The sequence below is a fragment of the Notothenia coriiceps genome, unplaced genomic scaffold (assembly GCF_000735185.1).
Source record: "Notothenia coriiceps isolate Sejong01 unplaced genomic scaffold, NC01 NC01_scaffold00034545, whole genome shotgun sequence".
Taxonomy (NCBI): domain Eukaryota; kingdom Metazoa; phylum Chordata; class Actinopteri; order Perciformes; family Nototheniidae; genus Notothenia; species Notothenia coriiceps.
Genome location: NW_011367246.1, coordinates 27,574 through 40,424, shown reverse-complemented (window position 1 = coordinate 40,424; position 12,851 = coordinate 27,574). Strand labels below are relative to the sequence as shown.

Below are 12,851 nucleotides of genomic sequence, written 5' to 3'. Positions count from 1 at the left end.
AACTTCCCCATTTCATAACCTAGTTGTTTGCTGTTTCTCCAGCTGTTCGTTGTTTGGTTTTACTCATTCTTGCTGAGATCCTGCATTATTCATTTACAGGACTTTGAATGCTTGTGTTTCACCACTCGCACAATGAAGACACATCTTAAAGTGGAGTTTATATTTAATTCCACTTTATATATGCATGCGCATACATTTGTGTTTAATCCTGCTCGTCTGCGCCCGCATCCCTTTTGTGAACCAAAACATCTTTGTGCTAGCATCCAATTAATAGTCTTAATGAGTGCATCACTCATGTTGTTCCTCAGCTGCACTCGTCCCATTGTCACAGCATCCAACACAAAACCAGGAGTGACTGCGGGGTAATTACTTACCTAGCAAATGTACCTTTAAGGGTTAATAACATTGAAGGTGTAAGCAGTGCATTTGCATAATTACACACGGACTGGTTAATTTGCAACTTTTTGACGGCTTTTGTTCAGCGCCTCGCTTATTGTGAATGCATTTTCCTTTGGCACTCTTGCATGGAGGAAGAAAAGAGATGTACCACAACATCCTCCTCCTCCTCCTCCTCCACCTTAGATGGAGTCCCTTCTCTCTAAGACCCTAATGAACAATGGAGGCAGGATTTGTTTGAATATGAATATGAATGTGCAGCGGGGCCGGCTGGAAGTTGACCTTCAGCTGTGATTTTCAGTTCATCAGGATTAGTCAAGGCGGGCGATCAGGAGCCACTAATGCATAATGACTTCTAAAATGAAAAATGTGTAGTGACCATGCAAATGTCTCGGCTAATCAAAGAGGGGGGGAGAACCTGGGGTGGGGGGTGGGCGTCGAGGAGAGGAGAGCTAAACAAGGACGTGTCAAGGCCTGACAGAGAGAGAAAGGGGGAGAGGAAGGGAGGGGAGACATGCATGGAAAGTAATCAAGGCGGCTTGATTAGCTGGCGATGAGGACAGGGATGTCTTATTGGCCCCTTGACACACCATATAGGCTAGCTACTGTCATGGCGCCTCCACACTGTCGCAATTAGCGTCAGTGAAAGTGTTGCTACATGTTGATGTTTTAATTGTGTTATAAAGCTTGTCATTCAAGAATCTTTCATGACAAGACGCAGCATACCAACCTAAAAAAATCATACCATTAGTCAATTGTTGTGCTATAAAGAGTTCATTACATTTTAAAGGTCATGCAGGGAAGGACGACGGGATTTGAGTCGCTTTAATCAGAATGGAGGTATTATTTGGTCAAGGAGAATCAACTGGTGAAGAATCATTCAGTCTCGTTGATTTTATTTTCCACTGACAATTCAATAAAATGACAGTGACAGCGTTTTGATGGTGTCCATTCTTTAAGTAACCATAAGGAGCTTAAACCCCAATATAACTGTTAGCACACACTCCTCCGTAAGGATGTGTGAACACAATCATAGATGGAAAAGAAACGTACCCTTTGTTGATAGATCTGTTGCCTAAGAGGTCGTTTGCACTGCCGCCTCAGAAGCACTTGGTAAAAATACACAATATGTGTCTTTGTTTGGTTTGGTGAAGTTCTTCTAGCTTAGTTCGACAACCCATAGTTGAATGATTCTCTCCCAAAAATGATATTGATTTTTCAAAAACAGCATGTTTGCAGAAAAAAAAACGATTTACCGCAGGAGGTGTGTTGTCAATACTCTTCTATGTAAGCAGAATATAAAAATACGATATTGTTCGGGGGTCACCCCTAACACACACCCCCCCCCCCTCATCTTGCTGCTGTGTCCACTTCATCAGTATAGTTCCAATCAACTGTACAGCAGTGCATTTTTCACGCTGTTTCACATTAGCAGCACTGATAGGCATGCTAAAGCGGGGGAGTTCAAGGGTCCTGCTAATTAAGGTCTATTTTAAATCTCCTACTTTTCCCTGTGGGGGTGGAGGCAGAGCGAAAACAAAGGCACGGCACCCATGTGTCCTTCAGCCTCTTTACCTACCTCCCCATCACCAATTACAACCTCCCAGAAGATCCATGCACGTCCCTAACGCTCTGTTTCTCCATCTTTCTCCCCTCTATCCATCTCACCTCTCTTTTCCACCCATTTTCTCTCTTCTCCAACGTCCAGGTTCCAGTGTCAGTGGCCATGATGAGTCCCCAGGTGATCACGCCGCAACAGATGCAGCAGATCCTCCAGCAGCAGGTGCTCTCCCCCCAGCAGCTCCAGGCCCTGCTCCAACAGCAGCAGGCCGTCATGCTGCAGCAGGTACACACACTCTTTCACCTCCATGCACACACACACACACACACACACACACACACACACACACACACACACACACACACACCCGTAGATAAATATTTAGGGACAAACACTCTTGTCGCATGCAGACACACGCACACCAGCCGTGTCCCATCGGAGGCAGGCTGTAGATGCACACAAACAGACACCTAGAAGCATATATTCTCTTACTCTGACCTTAAAGACAGCAGTACAACTATGCACATGCACAAAATGTGGTCACCCTTAAAGTATATGATGTATACTATATGTGTATTGTGGGGGAAATAGACATTCATAGACCAGCATCTTGACTTCATATCATTTGTGCATGAATAGAAGTCATTCTTTTATATTTTTTAACATTATTAAATATGCTAAGTTCAATCTGTGTTTCAAGCTATCGCACGTTGGCTCCTTGGATTGTAGGTAAATGGGCCTGGGAAGTCCTTGAGAAGTCAACATGTTGATACCCTGCATATAGTACTTTCCTACCTACACTGCTGAGTCACCCACCTGCTCTGAAATCCTCACAGCCACAGCTCACCGCAGCCCTGTGTCCTTGACACGCTTACCAAGAGGAATTTGACGTACTTGTTCTTGTCACCTCTAATTAACCATCTCCAGTGTGTCGCCGGTTCAATTCCCTGACAAGCATTCATCAGGGGCCGGTGTGTGGAGTAGGGCACGGCTGAATGATAGGTGATGGATGATGTAATATTTTGAAGCACAGTCTGGTGTCAGAGTTGAAATGCAGCTGTCATTCGTAGATTTGATTAAGGCAGAGAGGATAGTTTAATTAAGAACGTCAGTCATTCTGCTTATTGCTCTTCATTAGGAGCGCTCGGGAACTAGAGTTGGTTTCTGTGCAACGCCTTTTCCACAGCAAATTGTGTTTCATACAGAACATAAAGCAGCTATTATACCAACTCAACAACAATCACAGGGTCAAAACCTCTCGTCAGTCAGCTAAGGCAAGTTATATTGTTGATTTACAGCAAGTGTTACAGTACAAGACATGCTGATATTTATATGGCTGTTAGCAGAAAACTGCGCAACTGGTCCGCTTTATGGACTTCTCTTACCGGCCAATAACAAGAAAGAAAACAGAAATCACTGTGTGTGTGTGTGTGTGTGTGTGTGTGTGTGTGTGTGTGTGTGTGTGTGTGTGTGTGTGTGTGTGTGTGTGTGTGTGTGTGTGTGTGTGTGTGTGTGTGTGTGGAATCAGTTCAGACCTGTTCCTTAGAGGCTTTATTCCGTTTATTCCAGCCACTCCAAAGGACGCCAGTGCACTCTTGGCAGCCGAATGCATAGTTAATATGATGAATTGTTGCCCCCAACAGCACTGTGGGACCATTAAAAGTCCATATGGAGAGCACAGCGCAACACAGCGAGGATACAAATGCCAAAAGCACTTGAACATGTTGTTTATAATTTGCAACAGTTGCTTAAGAGACAATATCTCAATTATTGTAGGCTTTGACTTGTTTTGCAAATAAGTTATTTATACATCCTCTAAATGCCAAGTCTGACTGATATCATCATAAAGGGAACAAATAAATATCATGAACTATAAATACGTTTCATATATATTAGAAAATAAGACTGTGTTTACTCAATCTGCCTCTTCTTTCTCTCCCTGTGTACAGCAACACCTGCAGGAGTTTTATAAGAAACAGCAGGAGCAGCTTCACCTGCAGCTCCTCCAGCAGCAGCACCCCGGCAAGCAGGCTAAAGAGGTGGGTGCAAAAACTCTCACACTCACCGACACCCATGATTCTTCTACACGGTAAATGTCCGTAGATATTAGAAACATGGAAACATGTGATCATAAATACTTGTTTAAAGCATATTCTCTTAATTCATTCTCGACACAAAGCCCACATTTTCCTTTCTATTCTAATCACTTCAGATGACTTCAGATGTCCAACTTGTTAACGAGCTTGTTCCTGTGGGCGTACAAACACCACACAGTGCTCATAAATCACCGTGACAGCCAGCCGGTAGACAGACGTGTCTCGGTCTTGTCCTTTTTGGCCGTCAGAGAAGAAGAGATGAGCATGACAGCTTTAGCAACATTTGTGTAGCCGTAGAAGTGTCAGGGCCACATCACCGTACGCGTGGAAGCAGTCAAATTGGTCAGAGAACAGGCATCACATACTCTCCCTCTCTTGGATGTGTTGCGCAGCCCATTATGCCGACCCTACAGGAAGCCGCCGCTGACCTCCCGGCGGCTTTGTTTCTGTTTGGATTTCTGAATAGAGTTTTTCAGGGGGGCCCCCGCCATCAAATATGGAATAGAAATTGCTTCCTTATTTCTCTTGAGGCAGGTTGGGCGGACAAACTGCCTTCTTCCATCACTCCATTATGCAGCCTGTTTTTCCAGTGAGCGCATCACAAGTTTCCCCCTCCACCTCCACGCTCCTGCAGGTCCACCTCCATACCAACATGACAGGCTGCGTGCACATACACATGTAGATAAATAACATGTTGTGACATCACACACTAAAAAGACTATATCATCCCTCAAATGTAATAAATGCAATTATAACCTGAGTTTACCCCATTCAGATGTTTTGTCTCTTCCTAAAATCCACTCCCTCTGACTTGTTTTGCCACGGTCACTGAGTTCGATGTTTTTCATTCTGTTGTTGTTTTTATTGTTGTTTTGCACAGGGCTTACGCAATTGCCTGCCTGGCCCAGCGATAAACAACTCTGTGAGGCAGCGAGGGGAGCAGAGAGAGGGTGGAGCGGGGGCAGGCGTTGTGCATGTGGGTGCAAATATATTTGTGTGTGTGTGTGTGTGTGTGTGTGTGTGTGTGTGTGTGTGTGTGTGTGTGTGTGTGTGTGTGTGTGTGTGTGTGTGTGTGTGTGTGTGTGTGTGTGTGTGTGTGTGTGTGTGTGTGTGTGTGTGTGTGTGTGTGTGTGTGTGTGTGTGTGTGTGTGTGTGTGTGTGTGTGATCAGTCACTGATGCAAAACACCTGTTGTTGTTGTTATGAAGGTGCAGCTTTCTCATCCACCTTTTTACCCAAAGTTACTCCATCAAGAGAACAGCAGATAACATTTGATTTTCATCGTCGTGACGTTGTGAGTACGGAGTTTCGTTACTTTTGCATTAGTTAACTTAATCAGAATATTGTCAGACTTTAATCCTGCTCACATGTTTGTATCCCAGAGACAGGGACACCATGATTTATTATGATTCTTTTTGTACTACTGTGAGGAAGGCTGTGTCTCATATAAACAGGTTAATAAATAAAAGCATAATCAAAAGCCTCTGGAAGAACTCCCATCTTGGCAAACACATGAGGAAACGGCACCACATGTGCGACTGCAGGGAAGGTTTATGTGACATTTTAATATCCTGAAGATAAAAAGCTGACTGTGGTATGAAGTATGAAAGCTCAGCAGATTCAGTTGTTGTTGTTTTTCAAATCTAAGACAGCAATTAGTTACAGATGCTACAGATACATTTAGTAAATAATGTAAATGAAATATGGGTATATAGAGAAACGCCCAGAATTAAATGTAAATAAAGCTGTAGAATAAATGTGAGTAAAAATACACTTTTTCTTCTTTTAATTTAAAAAAAACAAAAACATGTGGGATTCACTTTTTCTCGTGTCAATCTGAAGATCAGGTATATTTGTGATTTTTTTTTTTAAACGGCAACACCTTCTACCTGCTCTAGTGAGGTCGGAATGCAACATTTAAATATACATTTGAAAGAAAATACATCCAACAGAGACAGTCATTTTAAAGATTCCTGCTTTTTTTTTTGCTTCATCTGATAATTACTCCGTTTCCTGTTGTTGAGCCAGGTGAGCTGTAGAACAGGTGAGCTGTCTTCATAGTTAGCCTCAAAGCTAAATCCTGCAAATCTGAAAAAGTCACCGATTTAACCTCTTTCAATATGTTTCTCATCTAATGTTGAAACAAGATATAGATACGCAACTGTTTAAGTCAAAGGATAATTATGGTTGTTCACAATGACAACATGTTAAAGTTTGACAGATATAATGTTTGCCATGTTTATTATCTTAGTTGTGAGTTAGCATGCTAATATTAGCTAATTAGCATCCAATACACTGTACAGCTTAGGAGTGTTTGAGTGTCGCTTTTGGTCATTTTGGTTATATTTTCTCGACATGATGATGGCGCTTGAATCAAGGGATGATTATTATCAGAAGAGGGACTTGCTCCACATTTTCATGACCATTCGTTTGAAAGTTGTTAAGATGCTTCAGTCTGGACTTATCTTGATCCAGCTCTTCTTCATCATCAGTGTTGGGACTAACGCTTTACAAAGTAACGCGTTAGTACTTTTTGCGGTAACTAATAGCGTTACTAGTTACCTATTCCCATTAAGTAACGCCGTTATAGTTACTGTGATTTAGCATTTCAGGGTAAGCCAATCAGAGACAGAGTTGGGCGGGTCTTGCCTTATGGGGAAAATACACACACACGAACACTTGCTAATGCTAACACACACACACACACACGGCAACGCTCACCACCAGCACACATAATGGCAGATGCAAGTATCAGCGAGAGCAGCAGCGCATTTGCAACTTGGAAATATAACCACTATTTTCAATTTGTGGGGATAAAGGACGCAAAAAATATTACGGTAAAATGTAAACTGTGTGCAGGACAGAAAGCATTGTCCACATCGAAAAACACCAATCTCCTGAAGCACCTAAGTAATGTACATGGGGCTATACAACTAGTCGCCAAAGACCCCACCGTCTCAACCACCGGCAGTTGGAGCAATACCATCTAAACAGCCAAAAAACGATTTTTTTAAATCGCCACCTGTCACCCAGAGTCAACTAAACAGATTGATTGCCAGGTATGTTGTTGAGGACATGCTGCCCATCGCAACGGTCGAGTCTGTTGCATGCCTTCAGAGAACTAGTCAGCAAAAAACAACACAAAAACTTGTATTTTTATTGTTATTATTTTTAGTAACTTGTTACTAGTTACTTTTGTAATTTAGTAACTAATAAAGTAACTAGTTACTTTTTTGAGAGCAGTAACTATAACTATTACTAGTTACTTTTTAAAAGTAACTTGCCCAACACTGTTCATAATGCATCTCTGAAGATTAAACTAGTGGACTAACTGTTTCGAAGTAAAAAAGGTACACATATTAAACTTATGGCACAAAGTAAAGCAAGAAAGTCCTAATCATCATCTACATCAGTAAAATGCTTCTTGACAATGTGATTATGTCAAATATATAACCATAAATCACACAAGGAGGCCATTTTCTGCAGAATGATGAGATTAGAAACTGTAGGTACATTTAGCTGATGATACCTTTTTACTGACTTACAACTGTGACCAAAACGTAAAACTTCCAAGCAAAACCAGATGAATTGGAAAGCTCCAGGAACTCAATCCGACCTCGTATCTTTCTTCTGACCTGCGTTTCTGCTTCTTCTCCCCACAGATCAGAAAACCGTTTTCAACATGAACCAACTACAGTATTACAAACCTTTCTTCTCCGTCTTCGTCCCCTTGTTGGCGCTGCTTTGCTCCGTCCAATCCTCACCGCGGACAGACCCTCCGATCCGCCCCGATCACCCCTTCCTCTTCATGTGGAACGCTCCGACAGAACTCTGCGATCTTCGCTTCGGGATGCCGCTCGACCTCTCGCACTTCCACTCCGTCAGCAGCACCCTGAAGACGGCCACCAACCAAAACCTGTCCATCTTCTACACCGATCGATTCGGCCTTTTCCCCTACGTGGACGAAGACACGGGCGAGATGTACGACGAAGGTCTACCGCAGCTCATCGATCTGCAAGAGCATCACGAACTAGCCGAAGACGACATCGAGTACTACATCCCGTACGATCACCCGGGCCTCGCTGTGCTGGACTTTGAAGAATGGAGGCCTCAGTGGGTCAGAAACTGGGGCAGCAAGGACATCTACCGGCAGATCTCCATCGAGACGGTGCAGAAGAAGAACGCATCGTTGTCCGAAGATGAAGCGGAAGACCGGGCGAAGATCGTGTTCGAACGCGGAGCCAGGAAGTACTTTATCCGATCTATTCGCATCGGGAAGAGGCTGAGACCCCACAGACTCTGGGGTTATTATCTGTACCCCGACTGCTACAACTACGACTACAACAAGGACATGGAGGGCTTCACCGGAGAGTGTCCGAACATCGAGAAGGACCGGAACGACGAGCTGCTGTGGCTTTGGAAAGAGTCCACAGCGCTTTTTCCCTCCATTTACCTGGAGCTGGTGCTCAGAGACTCCCAGCAGGCACGAAGGTTCGTCCGGCATCGAATCCAGGAGGCCATGAGGGTCTCAATGCTACCCAACAGCTCCTACTCCATCCCCGTCTACGCCTACATACGACCCGTGTACAAAGACAGCATCGACGACTACATGTCAGAGGTCAGACACACCTGGGGTCGAACATTTAGACCTTTAGACACACAATGTCTCTGATATATTCTCATCATTTACGTTATAAAAAAGAGAGCAAGTAACTCCAGATGTACTTAAATACCCCTTAAACACTATGTACCATTACAAAGTCAGGTTGCGCTGAGTGCAATCAAGGAGATGCTACCAGTGAAGATGAACTTCAGCAGTAGTGAAAATGACGTACTATTAAATCATTTTATAGTAAAAAAAATGTATCTCCTGAGCGTCAGAATAGGTGTAACAGGAAATCAAAAAGCATCTAAGCGCAGCATGTATTTCCATTCAGGAGATAAATGTCATTCAAGGGGTTTTTATTGTCTTAATTGACATCTTCCTGCACGAGGCCTTGTTGAATGTTATACATATGTACGTATGAATGTTAAATGCTGGTCTCTGATTGGTGGGCAGTTGTCTTCTGTCCTTATTAATTGTTTGAAGTATATTAAACTGCATCCAACCAAAAGTACAAATTCCACAAACAAATGTTAAAATGTAGGAGTTTGTAGAAACTCTCTTCGAAAAGACTACGATCAACTGTTATCTAAAAAGAAAGCCAATATTCTATTAGAAGTAGTTTTTCTGAGGAAATAATGAGTATCCTAAATAAATAAAATGATTATCGCTCTTTAAGGGTTTGCACTTTTCCTGTTGGTAACTTTTGCTGTTTGTATGGAGGAATATTTCCTGCTCTTCTTTGATTTTTGGTTTTACTTGCAGCTCGATCTGGTGAACACGATAGGAGAAGCGGCTGCTCTCGGTGCCGCTGGCATCGTTTCCTGGGGAGACATGAACGTCACCGAATCAGAGGTGAGAAGTGGCATCTAGCTGTGGGTTTTTGGGAACTTATTCTTGTATTTGCATCGGTTTTACCAGCAGTTTAATAGCAGCTTAGCAGCTAAGCTATTCTTTGTACATATATCTGTAGGGAGTGATGAGGCTGAAGGCTGTCTCAATTCTCAACCTCTCCTGAGTAACCTGCCATGTCATTCACTTTGAACACTATGGTGTGGATTTCTTCTATAGTGTTGTCTAAAATAGCACATAGATGTTGTGCCCTAGCAGGAAGTGGAGACTGCTGCTGCTACAGTAGCTCACTAGCTCACTTACTAGCTAGCAATGTTATCGTTCACTGTAGCAAATCCTTACAAACTGCTCAGTTAACTATTCTTCTATGCTTCTTTTTGACACCAGTAAAGAACTCACAGCTGATCCCACAACTTTATTTAAATTGTGAATAAATGATGATGATGATAATTAACATTTAAAGCGTGCATTGTCTCACTGAACTGACTGAATATCCCACAATCCTCCAGGACTCGTGCTTGGACGCCCGCCTCCACCTGCAGAAGGTGATGAACCCGTACATCCTGAACGTCACCACGGCGACGCGTCTCTGCAGCGACTTGCTGTGTCAGAGTCGCGGTCGCTGCGTGAGGAAACGATGGGACGAAGACGTCTTCCTGCACCTCGACCCGCGGAGATATCGGATCCATCGAAAGCACCGTGGGGGGCCGCTGACGGTGAGCGGAGGCTTCTCATTGGACGACGTTAAAACATTCAATGCAAGCTTCGACTGCATGTGTTTCAGCGAGGCTCCGTGTCGCTTTGTGTCCACGTTTAACGCCATCCAACCGCAACGGTCCGCAGTGACCACGAGGAACAGAGGAGCAGATAAGCCCCGCCCCTTTCTGCTGGTTACGATACTGCTCTGTTTGAAGTGTGTCGTCACGTGGATTTAAGTTAAAAACACACAAACCTGAGATACAGGATGAGAGGCTGCAGGCAGTAAAGGACAATTTTAAGTTTTTTCAGCATGTTGTTTAAATCTTGTTAAGATAAGAGAGTGCTTTATTGATCCCAAATTGGGAAATGTTACTGTGCATTAAAGAAATGTATCATTGACCAACACATCTCTCAGACTCATTCGAACAATTTTTTGGTGAGAGATGCATGTGAGAAAAACTCTTACTGATTTCAGATTTACCATGATAATAATTATTATTAAGGGTTTATATTTGCACATCATTTGCATAAAAACTATTTGAAAATGTTTTAAAGGCTTGATTCCTCCTTGTGGTCCCGAGGTCAAGGTTGAAACACCGGGGAGACGGGGGCTGAAGTCGAATAGTCCATTTAGCTTAGGAACCTTCCTAACGGAGTGAAATGACCCGGAAGTCCCTCAGTGGCAGCCATGATAAGTGCCGTTCAAATTCTCTATGATAGGAAAGGAGGTTTCAAACTTCTTTTATAGCCTCCTTTAGCTTAGGAACCACTGGACCTCCCTTACCGAAAGGAGAGGAGAAAATGCTGCCCCACAATGCCTTGCAGCCGCAGCATGTGCCGTCACACAACAGTCGGCCGTTCACGGAAACAACCGATTATGACGGAGAAATGATATCATGAAAGTTACGGTGCTTATTAAGCATTTTAAAACGTATGTGGTAAGTTGCCAAAGTGCTTTGTTTTGAACGTTCATCAGTATTATAATCAAAAAGAGAAATATGAACGTTAGTTTTTACTGAAATGATCAAATAAAGTCAACATTTCACTGAGCTGTGTGGGGTTTGTTCAACTTTTAAAAGATGTTTGAATGGTGATATACACAGTGATAGATGTTAAGGACTAACGTTTATAATAAATACATTTGTATTGATTTTAAGATCTTTTCATAGTTCATACAATCATACGTATTGGGATCATTTGTATTAATGTGGACCGGAGGGAGAGGGTGACGAGCATAAGTTTCACTTTCATTTTTTATTTGAATTCCAATTTTGGTCATGAAGAATATGTTTCTCTGTTGTTCATAAAGCATAAAGCAACAGCATCAGAGCACGGTGCAGAGTCTCGAGATGAGTTTACAGTAGTCCCTCGTTCTTATTATACATCATGTAGTCCGCTGTAGAAAACTGTGGTTTCCCCACAGCAGCAGACACACATGCACATGTATGACGTCCGTTGGCGCATCATAAATACGTCGGATAGTGAAAGTGCAGTCGGATTCTCAAGGCACCGCAGTCTCTTCTCCTAAATCCTTTTGAATTCTCCTATCCACTATTCCTTAACCCCGTGACGTTTCACACAGAGGTCAAGGAATAGACGATAGGGATAGACGATAGGAGCTGATTTTTGGACTATTCGACCGCAACCCCAGACGCTGGAAAGGAGAGGTGAAACAGAGGGGCAACAGGTGAACACAATTAGACAATCAGGTACAGGCAGGAAAACAAAAAGACAGGAAGTAAAACCAGACCAGACTCAAAGAAAAAATATATTTCAAAAATAAAAGAGGAAACCTTAAATACAAAAACATAGGACCATGACAAAAAGTCCTGAAAGTAGCAATTAAGACCATAAAGTCATTAAGAAATGAGTTAATAAATCTAATGAGAACTAGGGTCATCAACACTATAAAATCTAGGTAATTCCTTTTATAGAAATATAATGTTTTAACCCTCCTATTGTCTTCGGTTTCCCCCCCTTACTTTGGTGTTGGCGGTCAAATTTGACCGGTCCTGTTTTGCCTGCTATTACATTAACACAAAAACCATTAATGATCACCAAATTTAATTTAACACCCTTTCAAACTCTAAATATTGTATCAGACTACTGGTATACATGAAAAACTGCAGTAACAAAGAATAGACACTGAACATGTATTGCGTGTGCCAGGTGTGATCCATGTGGGGGGATGGGCACATTAGTAGGACATGTGTGTCAAATTGTTCTGTGTGTGTGTGTGTGTGTGTGTGTGTGTGTGTGTGTGTGTGTGTGTGAGTGTGTGTGTGTGTGTGTGTGTGTTGTGTGTGTGTGAGAGAGAGTGTGTGTGTGTGTGTGTGTGTGTGTGTGTGTGTGTGTGTGTGTGTGTGTGTGTGTGTGTGTGTGTGTGTGTGTGTGTGTATGGTTACTAATTCCTTTTCTTTATGGCGGTCACCATGGGTGTTACGAAGTTGACTAAATCATCCAAAATTCAATGAAAGTGGTGATCAGCAATTTGATATGTTCAAATGTCTACTGTGAAGGATATCATGAAGCCTTAATGCAATCGAATCTAAAACAAAAAAGTTATGATTGATGAAAGTAGTAAATCGGTCAGATTTGACCCGAAGACAACAGGAGGGTTAATAAGTAATCAGATGTAACCTTTG

At 42.7% G+C, this 12,851-nt stretch overlaps 2 protein-coding genes across 2 annotated transcripts in view; both read left to right on the top strand.

Annotated features, from left to right (window-relative positions):
- The window catches only part of LOC104962286 (forkhead box protein P2-like), an 85,118-nt gene that overhangs the window by 67,423 nt on the left and 4,844 nt on the right, over positions 1-12,851 (top strand). Inside the window, exons 6-10 of the mRNA XM_010790716.1 lie at positions 2,105-2,242; positions 3,907-3,996; positions 4,934-5,029; positions 11,523-11,528; positions 11,858-11,915. Of these exons, the coding sequence (XP_010789018.1) occupies positions 2,105-2,242; positions 3,907-3,996; positions 4,934-5,029; positions 11,523-11,528; positions 11,858-11,915 (388 nt within the window). The remainder of the gene's footprint in view (positions 1-2,104; positions 2,243-3,906; positions 3,997-4,933; positions 5,030-11,522; positions 11,529-11,857; positions 11,916-12,851) is intronic.
- On the top strand, positions 5,240-10,611 carry LOC104962280 (hyaluronidase PH-20-like). Its single transcript, XM_010790710.1, has 4 exons — positions 5,240-5,346; positions 7,715-8,670; positions 9,421-9,510; positions 10,017-10,611. The coding sequence occupies exons 2-4, from the start codon at positions 7,735-7,737 to the stop codon at positions 10,440-10,442; spliced, it is 1,452 nt and encodes a 483-aa protein (XP_010789012.1). The 5' UTR covers positions 5,240-5,346; positions 7,715-7,734; the 3' UTR covers positions 10,443-10,611.

Bases quoted from the DNA above. Each gene is read 5' to 3' on its own strand.
- LOC104962280 (XM_010790710.1), top strand. From the start codon at position 7,735: ATGAACCAACTACAGTATTACAAACCTTTCTTCTCCGTCTTCGTCCCC. The intron at 8,671-9,420 runs GTCAGACACACC...TTTTACTTGCAG, and splicing joins TCGACGACTACATGTCAGAG to CTCGATCTGGTGAACACGAT. The intron at 9,511-10,016 runs GTGAGAAGTGGC...ACAATCCTCCAG, and splicing joins TGAACGTCACCGAATCAGAG to GACTCGTGCTTGGACGCCCG.